Here is a 15,694-nt window from a genome sequence, read left to right as displayed (position 1 = left end):
CAGCTTGTCCTGCCCTTTTTCTAAAACCGCTTGAAAATCCGTGAAGTTCACCAGGGTGAAAGGCGAGCACGAATCAGCAAACATTTTGACTCTCTTCCCATCGAAAGACACATCACATACAGGGTACCCCTGCTGCTCTTGAATATCCACTTCATTGACTTGTAACACAATTTTCTTGACCTGCGTTGCGGTGACTTGGCTTGCCCCCATTTTCTTTGGAGAGCACCCACAAACCCTTGCAAGATGCCCCTTCTTGTTGCATTTTCTGCACCAAGCATGCCTGGCTTGACAGTTTAGATCATTTGCCAAGTGATTGTTGCTACCACAACGATAGCATTTTAATTTTCCATTCTCAGCGTTCACTGTCTGGCTACGCCAATTGTCTTTTTTCTTTGATGGTTCATTTTTGATTTTGTACACATCAGATTATTCGTCTAGATTGGCTACCTCTGATATTCTCTCACTTGCCGCTGGTGAATTTATTTCTTTTATACAGATCGCTGTGTGTTCGATCGATTTCGCAATTTTAATTGCTTCCAGGAGATCCGGTTGCTTCTCCAACAACTTCCTTTGTATTCCTTTGCTGTTTGTACAGCGTACCAATTGATCTCTGATCAGTGAGTAATTGAGATCATTGAAAGCACAAAGTCTGCTCAAACCTCTGAGAACTGCAATGTAAGTGGATACATTCTCCTGCTTGCCCTGCGCCCGACTGAAAAATTTGCGTCTTTCCAAGACTATAGTAATTTTGTCCCCAAAGTGACTTCGCAATTTAGACAACGTTGTTTCATAAGCATCTTCATCCTCTTCTTCTCCCTCAGGCTCCGGTAGTGACTCAAATATCTTCCTACCACTTGATCCCAAGTTGTGTAGTAATATGTGCTGTTTCCTGAAAGCACTGAACTTTTCCCCTCCTATTGCCACTAGATACGATTCAAATACTTTCTCCCAATCTTCCCATGGAATGGTTGGTTCCCCCATTTCATTCAGGTTGTAACATGCTGGCAGCCGCCATTGTGGAAGGAGGAAAAACTATGTTGAAATTGTGACGTACACCTAAATACTGTGATAATACACCAGTGTTGTGCAATCATAAGATTTACATGAGTTAACGTTGAGCATATGCGATGCGTAACCAGCACCCACAGTAACCTTAAGAATATATATGTGCAAGCTCTATATCATAATACAAGGAACCCACAATTCAATTCACATGAAACATATGACACATTAACTTTGCATTTGGCGGTAATGTGAGTTGGAACGCCCCCCCAAATAAGTTCAGTAGCTTGTAAATATTGCCTGGCTGAGAGTGTCAATGTCGGTATGGCATCAGACACTTGCTAAACTACGTAGCAAAGAGCGTAGAAATATGATGAGTGCTATGCGCCGAATTGCGGTTGCAACCAGCTTTTGACCGTTTGCATGGAGATGTAACTGCCTTCCTTATGATTTATACTGGTGTGCCCGTCACCGAAGATTTACCTCGACACGCAATGGAGTGCGTATCTCCGCAGAAAATCAACAGAATTGAGGGAATCAATGAATCTCGAAATGTAAAGTTGCTAAAGTTATCAAACAGCGTTTGTATAGTGACACGCCAAGGAGTGCGTATCTCCGCTAGACTACAGTGACGGAACTGCGGTGTAATAAATCGTGAATAGAGCGAGTGCCATAGATGTACTACCTCCCTTACAGCTTATATTGGTGTGCGTGCCACCGAAAGATTGCCTCGACACGCATTGGAGTGCTTATCTCCGCAGAATACCAACAAATATGAGGAAATTCACAATGGCGCTAAATCTCTCTTACGGACTAAATGGTGTGCGTGTCACCGAAAAGTTAATTAGACACGCCATGGAGTGCGTGTCTCCGAAATTGAAGATTCACCTTATCGGCACTCAGGGTAACTCGCACGCAGAAAGACTCACTGGAACGTTGGCGGCGTCTGTTTCAGCAGGGAAAGCTTCCTGAGGTAACCAGGCAACAGGGCACTAGATGGAGACTAGTGTCTCGCAGCTGCTGGTGCGCAGGAGGATCCGCTTCGAGTGTTCCCAGGCAAGGAGAGTCAGGCGCGTCTCTGACTGGAACTGCACAAGTCCGCCTGATAAATCAACGACGCGCCACAGCCGAATTCTCCCTTGACATCAGCGAACAAACACCACACTGTTCCTGACTGAAATTGATTTCGACCCCTCAGGATGACGAAGATGCGGCAATATACCGGCCCCACAGCGAAGATAAAGGCACACAGGAAGAAGCACCAAGACGTTTCTGACCAGCTCCTTAGTGACAGTCACCCAGGCAGGACCATCGATCGATGCGCATACCAGAACCAGTCGAACCAGTGCCTCACGCCAGCCGCCGCGCATCCAAGCCTGTGCCGAAATAACTTTCAATGACAGGAAGCCAGCAGGTCATTGCACAAGATCACCAACCAGTCCTCTCAGATATGGAATATTTATGCGAATCCAACGTCGAGAAGGAACAGCTGATGGAGATATGCAGAAGGGGAGGAGCAAGGCACATCTGTCCCCTTACACAGATCGTCGCCAGTGATATAAAGAAGTACACGCTTCGAAGGTGAGTGTAGAGTCCTTTATTCCTCACTCCTCTCTCCATCAGCCAACAACTCTGTCACCAACATTCTAATGTCCCCTTCAGGGACTTGGAACATACCATTTACGGTGGGGGTGATAGGGGACATACCAACTAAAGATCACTAGCCATTAACAAGGCAAGGTTTGGAAAACAATCGTAACAATAACATCAGTGTCTCGTGGGACGAAGTGAAAGACCATTATCTTCTCCCATAAGATCTCCATCCTTCTCAAGTGGTATCGCTCAAACCAAGGAAGAAATGGGGGATAGAAAACCCTGAAATGTTTAGAGCCCCTATTCAGATCCGAATGGTACTAGTTCCTCTTACGCCCTCCTCAACAATGGCTTTTACCTTTTGTGTCTCCCCTATAGATAGATGAAATCAACACAATCCACAAGATCTTGGCCTGTGGACCTACCAAGCTGCATATACCTTTGCAAACCCTGCAAATTAATATTGCAGTTACTCTAAAAACCTTATAACCAAAGGCGTCAACACAACCTCATCTCACTTTAGTCCGAGGTTTAGTAGACATTGCAGAGGAAAAATGCCTGACTCCGGGTACTGTGAAGGAAGGCAGCGACACTTCACCTTATTAAAAAGCACAGAGCTCCTCAGTAGGGTCCTTACTTATTGAAGTCTGATCCTAATTCCGACTCAATAATGGAGACGTCAGTCAGACGAAGACCTGCCTCAACACCAGAGGCCATTGCGCCCTTATAGAGAGAGAGAGCAAACCATTCTATGTGTCGGGTCGGAAATGTTTTTGGGATATCTGCAAGTAAACTGAAAAACATAGTGCCACTGGTTTCTTGGGCAGATATCAATGAGACTTCATGGGCTATGTGAGATAGTTCATTAATGATTTGCCAACACACGGTCATGCCGAGGGTCTGAGCGTGGTGTAAGTATTGGAATATTCAGCCTTGCAGATTCAAATGCAGTGACTTGGAAAACTTTGTATGGATAGACTAGTATGATTATTGAATTGCCTGCAACATATGAAAGATAATACTATGACAATGTATATTTCTTTTTATAACTTTTATTGCCCAGTCTTAAACCTGAGTGAGATTAACTTGTAATGCGTAACTTGATCTGCGCTCGGGGACATTGAAGTGAGCACCACATGAAACCTGTTAAAAGACATACGATTGTGTGGTTTCCTGCAACTCTTCACTATTACTTTGTTAGCACACTTACACCATCGTCGGAGGTATACACTGGTCATCAGTATTTTTCTCTAATATTGATCTGCTCTTTAAGGTGTCATTGAATTAAGGAAATACGCTTAGGTTGGTGAATTGAGTATCCTCTTACTGTGCTGTGAAAAAGAACGTAACCCTCTGGTTTTACATATCAAGACATATCTAACCTTCATCTAGTCATCAAGTCCTTACAGGTGGTAAATGTAATCTCTTGTGACAAACAACACAGACACAAATCTAAGTTGCCATTATTTAGTAAATAAATCAGACCATATTCAGAAACCTTGTGTGGAAAAAGTGGCGAATCCTTGATTAAACAAAGGGATGATCCCTTTTTAGTAGCAATAACATGAAGTAAGCATTCCTGGTAAATGTTTTAGTCATTGCATTGCATAGGATTAATTCTGGCACACTCCTCCTCACAGCACTGATTAGGCACGGGGGATGTTTGAAGGCATCTTTTTATGCACAGCTTTCTTTAGGTCTCGTCTTAGCATGTCAATGGGGTTGAGATCTGGACCTTGACTTATTCATTCTAAAATCTCGATTCCCCCCTTCTTTCTAATCCATTCAGTCACAGTTTTAATGGTGTGTTCTGGATCATTGTCTTGTTGCGGGATCCACCTTTGACTAACCTTTGCATGTTGGACAGATGGCCTCAGATTTCCCTCTAAAATGCACTGGTACGGAGGCATTCTTGGTGGACTTAATGATTATGAAGTAAGTGTTCTGGCCCTGCACTGCAAATCATACTCAACACATTTCCACCACCCTGCTTGACAGTTGAAATGAGGTTCTTGTGGTGATACGGATTGTTTAGTTTCTGTCAAACATGCCTTTGTACATTTGAGCCAAACAACACTACTTTGGACTCGTAAGTGCAGCCGGCATTATTCCAGAGGTTTTGTGGTTCATTCAGGTATTAATTTCAAACCTGAGACCTGCAGCTTTGTTCTTTTTGGAAACAACAGGTTTTTTCTTCCTAGCTAGCCCACCACGAAGCGATACTTACTCAAGTAATGAGTCCTGATTATTGAGGGAGGCCTGTAGGTCTGTGGACAGTGCTTAGTGGTTGTTGTCATCGCTAGGAACATCACAAAGTCTGATCTTTGGGTACATTTGCTTTGACACTCCCTTTTGGGTAGATTGGCAATCATCTTGAACTTTCTTCATTTGTACATGATCTTTCTCACCATGGAAAGATGGACTTAACATTTGGTAGCGGCTTTACAACCCTTTGCAGATTTGAGGTGCAACTCTTTTCTCTCTGAAACTGTAGTAGATATAATTTATCCTAGGCATGATGATGAATTGTCAAAAATCTGGATGTTCCAGATATTTAGCAGAGTTGTTTATCAGCACCTGATTCTAACTACCTTAACTGATGTGGAAGCAGGAAGCGTGCTCTTTTTCACTCAAGGATTTGCCCCACAGAATCTTAAGAGGGGGTTCCTTCTTGGTTGCATCACTCTATTTGTAGCACTTAATGGCAGAATTACGGTGTGAAGCATTATTTTAAGCCACTTTGAAAAGTTCAAAGAATGCTGCACTGGTATTTTTTCCTAAGCATATGTTATGTATCATTGGAACTGGTCTGAATGCTGTTTTGTATTGCATCAACTAACATTTCAACTTTTTCAATTTTTGTCTCCGATAGATAAGGTTGAGCGATGAGACTATTCAAGATGTAGTGCAAGCAGCAGATTTGCTTCTACTCACAGATCTTAAGACTCTGTGTTGTGAATTCTTGGAACGTTGCATCGCACCAGAAAACTGTATTGGTATTCGGGACTTTGCCTTGCACTATTGCCTGAACCATGTTTATTACATCGCTACCGAATTCCTTGAAACTCATTTTCGCGATGTGAGCAACACAGAAGAATTCCTGGAACTAAGCCACCAAAAATTAAAGGAGGTCATTTCCCTCGAGAAGCTAAATGTTGGTAATGAAAGACATGTATTTGAAGCAGTGGTTCGATGGATATCCCATGATTCTGAGGAAAGAAAGGTATGGTTTTATGCATTTCACTTTTTGTGGATGTTTTGTTGAATATGTTGGGTTACCTGCAGAACAAGAGTGTGACAGGAAACATGCCTTGGTAAAAGATTGTTTACTTCTGAATTTGACACAATGGTTTTATGCATTTTTTGTAAAAATCGGCTTTATGAAACCCTGCAAGCCTACTTTTTAGGTATATTTACAGACCACTATAGCTGTCTGGGAGGTCTGTTATTATTATTTCTTTAAATATACATAGAATGGGCTTTGACTCCAGCCCAGAAGAGTATTACACTTTCATTTTCTACTATTGGCTGTTAGGTGTATCATTTCATCTCCTCTGGAGTGGTTGAATTTTAATGTATGAGGAACTATTTTTCATCTCAAAAACACACGCGATTGTCCCACATTAATTTAGCATGCCTTGTATACAGAAACAATTTTGTTTGTCAGGATCTTTGTAAGCCTTGCTTTAATATGTTCTCTCTATTTTATTGCCTTTTTTTCCCATTCCCACGATGACCTTCCTAAAGTCTCGTAAGATCACTAACAAAAGCTGTTATCTTGCAAGACGTCAGTGGGCGGCCATCTTGGGGTCGGGCTATACTGGCAGTCAGCACCCAGCACCTGTTTCATCATCCTTCAACCTGGGCATGGCTCACTGTGAGCACGCCTGTCAGGTCCTCTCCCCTGCAACTGTTTTTCTGCTAACCTAGTGGGCATCGCCCCGGTGCTCAGCTAGTCTGCTCCAGTGACATTGCTCTGACCGTGAGCACGCAAACTGGCTTCTCTATCCGCTGTAGTCCTACACATCCACATCATCTCCTTATAAAGTGCAAGCACCCGGGTCCTAGCCATGCCCTTGTTTCGGTTTTTTCTGAGCACCCCTTCAGCCCTTTGTTTCTCCTCATCGGGCATAAACATTGGCATAAGGGCTTTCAAGCTTTCAATTTACCACAACAGATATCTCCCTTGTAACAGTGTTTTTAGCAGTCCGTATGACTAGTTCTGAAGTAACATAAAGGCCTCTCCTACACAAAGCAATAATATCAACTAATTATCTTTGAGTGGTCTAAGAAGCACCAGTGCTTTAAACAGCAGCTACTTCTAAATGTTGCAGTATTATTGTCTATTAGTTCGTACCTAGGCTAATATTCGGGTCTGTCACGAACTCTGCAGGAGAATTACTGGTCTGTTACTCTACTTGGACCTTTTCCCACTGGGCTCTCAACCTTATGGAACCCCAGACTAGATTCATTTATTGGTTGGAGTTCCCTCTATGCTTGTCCCTACTTTACGAGTAAATGTGAAAACTCTCCCAACACCACTTGGTAAAATTGGATTTCACTTGTTCTAGGGCCCCTCCTTTTCCCTTGTACCTGATCTTTGACATTCCCGATACCTTGTGCCTTCTCAACCATTAGTGTTTTCTTCCCACACATTATTTTTTATATGCTAGCAGTTACTTATGCCAGCTTTTTAGGTTCGACTAGCTTGATTTCCACTAGTTGCTGGTACAACTCAACATAGCTATTACTAGGGATATGTTCTTTGCTTCAAGATTAAACAGCCCTTTGTAAGTGTCTGCTTTCTTGCCTTCTTTCGTAGTAGGAATTCACCATTTCATGGTGCCCATAGATATCTTTTGGCAATTAAAACAAGCATTGGCAAAGAAATAGGTGTGGCATTAATCAGTTAACATGAAAACGACATTTGTTTTGCCTGTATTTGCATGTGTTAGCTCATAATTGTCAGATGTGTTGGCTTTTCTAGTCCTTCTTGATATCCTGACTGCTGTTAATTTCATTACTTTGAATTTACTTCTTCCTTATCACAGTCTGTTATGCAAGATGGTAAGTTACTAGTCAAGGCCTTGGCTCTTTCTTTCCATTTTTGAATGGAGGCCACTTGTTCTTTGACATGACAGATCCTTAGAAACTCCAAGAAATCTTGACCCCTAGATAAGCCAGGAGATCCTGCAGAAAAGCTTTTGGGCTGGTGGGAATGCATGGCCTGTTGGGAGACAAAAATGTCCAAGCCTAATGAAGATAACATTAGAACAATAAAACAAAGTTTTCATAACACTTGTAAACACACAGAACATTTGCCAGCACGCTGGACCCTAATGCACCCAAAAGAGGCCCTCCTATTTAATGTTTGCAATGTAGAAAAAATAATTGTGAAAAAAATAGATCAAATTGATTCATTGAAAATATTGTTCATGATGCTGCCTCTAAGGGTTGTGATGCCACTGCTGTCCTAATCCCAAACAAATGTTATGCCTGAATATATAGAGTAAGATCAGGCGTGGACTGCTCGCAATCTTTTTTGCTGTGCCAAATGTCAAATATGGGAAGTCTACTAGTAATTAAGCAATCCTATAATTGAAATCCATTCAGAGTCCGTACTGTTTATCCTTGAAGTAAAGAACACCGGACCTTGAAGAAAATAAAGCATGATATCTTGGTCTGGAAGAAACGGTGAAGGGATTCAGACAGTGAAAATTTGTCTTTAACTAGAGAATCACAGCATCTGTCAAACTATAAATGAAGCACAAGTACTCTTAACCTCTCAATCCTAAGAGCTAAAGCACCAACCGCCAAAGCACTATTGTCGGCATCAAAACAATGACAACAGCCTCTGACAGAGTCTCAAAGGGAGGATCCTGTTCCACCTGTGAAGCCAACTGGAGGTCCCAAGATGAAATCTGAGATTCCTGAGTTAAAGCTATATTGCAGAATTCCAGTTGACCCAAACACCTCCTCATCCACCCAGGACTCCTAAAGCTTTTGAATGCAGTTCATCAGCATAGAAGAAACTGATAGTTAACAGCAGTAGTTCAGAATTGGTTCATGATTGCTGGATTTAAGGAGAGAGACTTAGACCTGAGAGCTACCTCCACCCATCACTTGTTTACAGAGCATCGTCTTCACATTATCCATTTATTGCCTAAAATCCTTAGGATCCACTTTCACTCTGCTACTTCCCTCACTTATCTGATTACTTACTGTATAATATTTAATGTGCCTATAGTTTATTAAATTTTTGTGTTTCTTCATTGTCCATCTCCACAGAAGTAGTGCCAGTGCTACGGCACTGTTCCTTTGTTTCCTGTTTGAATCTATAATAGCGGCAAGGCATGACCATGTTTTTGCATTTCTGTATTTTTCATAAAATTGGTGAAAGAGGTATGTGATATAGAACCTGGATAACAAGTCTGTAATGTTTCATATGGATGAATGTTTGTGATCAAAGGCATTCTAGCAGAAACGTTCTGGTATTTTATGTAAACAGTGGAAGGTATTTCTATTATTTTATCTGTCTGTTAAATCCTGAAGAAAGTACAATAAGGAGTGGTGAAAGAAGCTGAAACGTGCAGACTGTTAGAATCATATTGGTTGTAATATGTATTTTCGGTATATGGAAAGAATTAGGAGTAAAAACAAAATCTGTGATGTTTTATCCTTTTAAACCTGTTTACATTTATCAGTAGTATATCCTGTTTTGCAAACCACCAAAAGAGTACTGTTACTGTGATTCATGAACGTGTACATACACAGTGAGGGAAAGGGTCATCGGTCCTTCTAGAATGAGGTGACAGCCTAGAAGGGAGACAAAGGTTACTGGAGCTTAGTACTCTCTTGAATGTTGTTGATGTATTGATGGGAGTGCAAGTAAATACCATGGTGACAAACAGTGCTGTGTACAATATTTTAAGGTCTATAAATTACTGAATTGTTTCTTGAGGTACCTAATATTCATTTTCGTGTATGGCTGAAGTTGTACTTTACGTATGAGTTCACACACAGAGAGAGAGAGAGAGAGAGACGCTTGGTATGTTATAGTAGTACTAGGGCCTAAGTACAATTCCATAGTTATGGTGGATTTGTACACCATTTTGAAATTAAGTTCCACAGTTTGGGTGTGTCTTATCATAACCAGCTAAGCTCTTCTGGTGGTATATTTGTCTTTTTCTAAACCCATCATCTGTTCAATCGCACAGCTAAACATATCTATGAAACTTCCTGGTTTCAGGTACTCTGGATTTACCATGTGTTTATCAATACATAGAAAAACAGATTTGCAAGGTGAAGACCTTGCCACAGTTACTGCTGTATCTTTGTGATATCTTTGCAGTACAAAAGATTGATTTGGTCTTTGCGAGGGGGGGGGGGGGAGGGGTGGCTACACAGGAATAGTACTTTAGTAATCTTGCTTTCAAAATTTGTGCTCATTGACATTTATTTATTTGACAAATGTAGTCTTTACACTCAACCTTATACTTTAGATCACTTCTACATTGGTCACAAAAACCTACCATTTCATCCTCAAAATTACCCTCTTTCGCCGAGTTATGTGAATGCAAGCGTAAGTAGTTGCAGTGAAAAATGAATTTTTGTGAACGTTCCCGCCTTCTAAAAGGCTTCACTCCGAAAATTCATGCCCATGAGTAAAGGACGGTAATGGACTATGGCTTAAAGGAAACAGACTGGAAGAAGCGAAAGACGCATAGCTGTAGAAAACAGTGTTCCCAATCTTCTTTCCTGTCGGCGGAGTGTTGATATCTTCAGTAACTCTGTTCTCACTTTGTGGTGGAAAAGATATTCCTATCTTTTCCAGATATTCCAATGTAAAATGACTTAACTGTACAAACCTAGAATTATCTAAAGAGGAAGAGAAGATTGTAGCAACGGTTACAGGCTGAGCTAGGAGTAACTGGGTTGTGCAGAAAGACAAGCCTGTGTAAACAGTATTTCGACAAGAAAATACATGTTTCTACATAGAATGCACCCTATGTGCTAAAATATAATTTAGCCATGTTAATGAAGACAACATCGAACTCTTGTCAGAACTAGTAGATAAGGAGTGTTAAGTGAGGCAAAAACAATTAGTATATTAAGCAACGTCATTTTAACTGACAGTCTTCCTAAAATTCATGTGATGTCCTTAAATGTGTTAGAATGGTTTTAATAGTAATGTGGCACTTGACAAAAAACTAAACATTCTTTTTACTATATGCACAGATATTCCAAAGGGCTATGAAGGAGGTAAGTTCTTAGTGAGCATGTACATGGCCACACTGCTACTGGGGCCCTGGTAGAGATGTATTCGTGGAAAGCATAATCCTACCAGAGTGTCATCAAGCAAGGGTAGTAGCACTGCACTGGCAAGATCCCTAGTTATATTGTCTCCAGTCCTAAAGTAGAATCCGCTTCTCCACATCCAACATATTCAGGGTTGTTCCTCTTCTGCTAGCCTTCGAAGCCTTTCACTTTGGTGAGTGTTTAATTGAATTGGTGGTTTCTTCTGGGCTCATGAATTCCACTTTTCGCATGTGTCTCACTAGAAATTATTGTATACTAGGATATTTCTTTGTATTTAACACAGCCTTCCTAAGGCCCTAGATAAATTAACTCTGAAAAATATTACTCAAGATCACTGTAGAGGACTGTACAATGCCATGTGTGCTATGTTGCCAATCCTTCCCCAAGCACATCTTCTAAAAGACAGATCACAAAATCAAAACTTAAAATGTTGAGGTTCCTCATGATTAGTCATAGTTTAAAGAGATTTGCTTCAGTTCTTGCCCTGTTATAACTCCTCTTACAAAATCAGTTGCAGTTTCTTTCTCATTGAAATTATAAAAAACTTTCCCTTGTCTATCACTTGCACTGTGGCGTGTTGTTCATACTGATGATTGTATCTTTACCTTTTTGAAAACCGTACAGTTAGGCTCTTCCGTTTGACAAATGTTCACTAAACTTTACACAAAGTTTTTTTTCTGCCTAGTTTGTGCATGGAAAGTTTCGGGGTGATCTATTCCGGGTTGGGGGGGGGGGGGGGGGGGCTGGCTAAGAAAAATGACTGAACGGAATGACACCAAATTTGTCAGGAAGCTCGATCTTGGTTTGGAGATAGTGCTTTTTGTTAATTTGTTCTGTAGTTTTGGCGATATGAAGCTCCCATATTTGCAAAGGTGGACAGTCGAGTTCGACGGGACTCTCACGAGAGTCCATCAAACATAGTTTTTTAAAATAGACCATTCTGCTTGGTTCAGTGTTGCACTAGAGAGACAATGAGAATGACTAAGGTAAAGATAGAACAACACTTAATTGGTAGTTTGTTAGGTACAGCCTCCCTTGCTAGTTCTTGGATCCTCTGGTGTAGGAGCTCGGGTACCTTCTGCTCAGGTAAAGTGGGGGAGGTGGGGGGGGTTCCTCAGGGAAGTAAAAAAAAAAAACGGTCTTTAGGACAACTTGTCCAAGTGTACAAACTCTGAGGGGTTAGGGCATGAGGGTGATTTCAAAAACACCCAATTGCCACCATCAGTGTTGTTTATCACAGAGGAGTGCCAGGTTTTTCTATTTAAGGCAAGATCCTGTAACCTTTTCCCTCCCCCTCTTCTCTATTTCTCACTACTGGCATCTGCTGACTCTCTGAGGAAGAGTCTCCTAAAGCGGTGACGTACCTTTTGGTAGCCACGCCCCTCCAGGAGTGTGGCCGGTCTCTTCCTGTTTCCGGAGCGAGTCCGGTTCCCTTCTGGCTATCTCCAGGTGACCCCTTTCTTCGACGTCTCTCTCCAGGCTCTCCTTCGGGATCCTCCTGCTAACATCCTCGGTGTCCGTCAGATCCCTGGGTTCTGCGTTCTGCTGGTTCTCTTCTCGCGAGTCCTTCATAGCGCAGATGACTCCTTCTGTTGGAGGGAGGCTGGTTATGTACTTCTGTTACAAAAGAAGACAAAGCATAGGTAGTTTCAGAGATCTTCTTTATTCATCTTCACACCACCACAGGTTCTAGTCAGCTGGAGTCAGCTGTGGAATGCTGGCAAACAGGACAAGGGTGCTACCAACTGGGTCAAAGGAAAGGGGCGACGGAATATACCAATAAAGGAAGGAGATAATAACACACCTCCTTACATAGGGTGAGAAGAAAGAGACAGAGGATAGAGGGAAAGAGAAGAAAAGGAGGAGAAGGAAGACAAAGAATAGAAGTACAGGGAGAACCAATGCAAGACCGAGTAGAAACAGGAAACCCAACAACCGTAAGGCAGTCACTTTACACAATAGTCCCTAACCCACACCAGTGTGGTTTTGGTTCTCAGAGATCCCCTGGGACTGAAGGTCTCTGACCCACTCTCTTGATTAAAACTGTTTTCAACATCACCCACTTGTTTGTGAGAAATAATTCTGTCAATGCTCCAGGTTTGTCCATTTTCTAGATGGACCACATTCTTGCCCACCCAGGCAATTCTGAAAGGCTCAAAAAACCTGGACGCTTCACTTCTGCGTGGTTTGGGTAGGTCCACGTGGACCCATTCTCCTTCCTTGAAAGTTTTGGATTTGATATGCTTGGTTTGGTCATATTTATTCTTATATTTGATCTGGTGTACATCCACCCTTCTGGAAATTTCATTGCGGTTCACAACACATGTACCTTTCCTTACCAACCCTGGAGGAGATAGTCTAGTTTTAGGAACTCTACCTTTGAGAGAGGTAAACGGGGAAATCCCTGTCACACTATTGGGGGTAGAGCGATCAGCCCAAATCGTTTCTTGTAAGGCAGATTTGGCAGGGATACCCATAACCTCCGCCCTCTGTAGGCATTCTTTGAACATGCGGTTAATTCGCTGGACTAATCCATTTGCACGGGGACAATACATAGCAGTCTTATGATGGGTAATGCCCCTGTAAGACAAAAACTCTTTCTTATTTTCCGAGATGAACTGCACACCATTGTCTGTAACAAGGTTGTCTGGTATGCCCTCATCATAGAAAACACCTTCCAAGCACTGTGTGAGAATATTAGTGTTGATTTGATGAACACATTTATAGACAACCCAACGAGTGTGATAGTCCACCAACACTAAGATGAAATGTTCATTCAACTTCTTAAGGTTCAGTGGACCTTTAATGTCTTGAGCTAACTTGGACCACGGGCGGTCCCGTACCTCTACCGGAGAAAATTGAGGTTTGGTGGCTCTTGTCACTGCGGCTACAATCCAAACAATCCCTCACAATATTTTCAGTCATTGCATCCATGCCCAGCCACCAGTAGTCCAAGCGGATTTTGTTCTTTGTGAGACTGCGCCCTAAATGGCCTATGTGAGCTAGGTCAACAATCTTCTCTGTAAGACTCTCTGGTGGGACGATTCTCTCACCTCTGCAAACAGTACCTTCTTGTATGTTTAATTCAAACCTCACATCCCAGTACTTACACAGAGATGCTGGAACGTCACCTTTTGCAGCAGGCCAACCATTCTTGATGAATTCTCTGAGAGAACTAATTTCTGCATCAGTTTGCACACAATCCTCCCATTCCTCCTTATTTAAACAAGTAAGTTTAAGTGTAATATCCTCACATTCACTAAAAATAGTTTCTCCATCCACCACAGGCGGTGAATGGGATAAAAAATCTGCTACAATGTTTTGAGTCCCTGGTAAATTCTTAACTTTGAAATTATACCCTTCTAGTCCTAGAATCCACCTGGCAATCCTAGGGGTTGTTCTAACTGACACTTTCGTGGTAAATGCATACATGAGAGGTTTGAGGTTGGTTTTTACGGTAAATGGTATGCCCCACAAAAAAAATGTAAATATTTAATCGCCCAAAAGTAGGCAAGTGCCTCTTTCTCCACCATGGTGTAGTTTGCGTCTGCACCCTTGAGAGCACGGGAGGCAAAAGCAGCAATCTGTTATTTACCTTCTGCGAATTGGGCGAGACTAGCTCCCAGGCCTTTGTTGCTAGCATCCGTGCAAAGAATCATGGGTTTGGTGGCGTCAAACCAATCCAGGGACGGGGCAGCAATAATGCTTTCCTTTAATGTTACAAAAGCATCCTGACAGTCATTAGCCCATATGAAGGGGGTTCTGGATTTGAGAAAACTCCGCAGAGGTTCAACTATGGTGGCATAATTGCGAACAAATTTAGAATAATATTCTGGTAGGCCCAGAAATGACTTCAGATCTTCCACACAAGTAGGGGCTGCAGTGTTTTGGATTGCCTCCCCCAAGTCCAGTTTGGGTTTAATATCATCTTGAGAGATGGTGTACCCAAGGCACTTGACCAATCCCACTCCTATGTGACATTTCTCTTTTTTAAGAGTGAGACAAGCTTTTTCCAAGTTGATTAACACCTTTCTGAGAGTGGTATTGTGTTCCTCCAGATCCTTCCCATGGATGAGTATGGCATCTTGAAAGCAAAGGGTTCCTGGAAGGTCTTTCAGAACGTGTTGCATGATCCTCTGGAAGGCAGCAGAAGTCAATCCAAATGGCATGCAAAGGTATTTGAATGCCCCCAGTGGATTTACGAAGGACGTGATATGACGTGAATCAGAGTGGAGCTCTACTTGGTGGTAGGCTGTGGAAAGGTCTAGGACGCAGAAACAACTCGTTCCTTTTATAAGGGGGAGGACCTCATGAATGCGTGGAAGGGGGTGCCTGTCCATCCAGATGTTCTCATTGAGGTCTCTTAGATCAACACATAACCTGATGTCTTTACTAGACGCTTTGGTGGTGAGAACAATAGGGGCCAACCACTGGGAGCATTCAATAGGTTCAATGACGCCTAGTGTCAACAGTCTGTCCAACTCAGCTTGAAGGGGAGCTTGCATCATGTGAGGTATGGGCCTGACCTTGTGTGCAACCGGTTTGGCATTAGACTTTAGCTTAATAGAGTGTTGGTAATTCCTTAGTAAACCCAACTATTCGGAGAAGACTTTGGGGAAATCGTTGCACACATCCATCCCCCAACCGACGGCTCCACCAAAAGAACTTGGTCAGGACTGTTGGAATCTAACTTGATGCCAAGTTCCCTTTGGTGTTTCCACCCTAACAAATTGGATCCTTTCTGGGTGACATAAAGTTTGCCCACAGTATTCCTTCCCTT

The 15,694-nt window shown here is 42.2% G+C and overlaps 1 protein-coding gene across 1 annotated transcript in view; it reads left to right on the top strand.

Moving 5' to 3' along the window:
• The window catches only part of GAN (gigaxonin), a 290,872-nt gene that overhangs the window by 108,518 nt on the left and 166,660 nt on the right, over positions 1-15,694 (top strand). Inside the window, exon 3 of the mRNA XM_085638473.1 lies at positions 5,468-5,818. Coding sequence (XP_085494599.1) covers positions 5,468-5,818 — 351 coding nt within the window. The remainder of the gene's footprint in view (positions 1-5,467; positions 5,819-15,694) is intronic.

The sequence above is a fragment of the Triturus cristatus genome, chromosome 12 (assembly GCF_964204655.1).
Source record: "Triturus cristatus chromosome 12, aTriCri1.1, whole genome shotgun sequence".
Lineage (NCBI taxonomy): Eukaryota > Metazoa > Chordata > Amphibia > Caudata > Salamandridae > Triturus > Triturus cristatus.
This window is presented reverse-complemented; position numbering and strand designations above follow the sequence as displayed.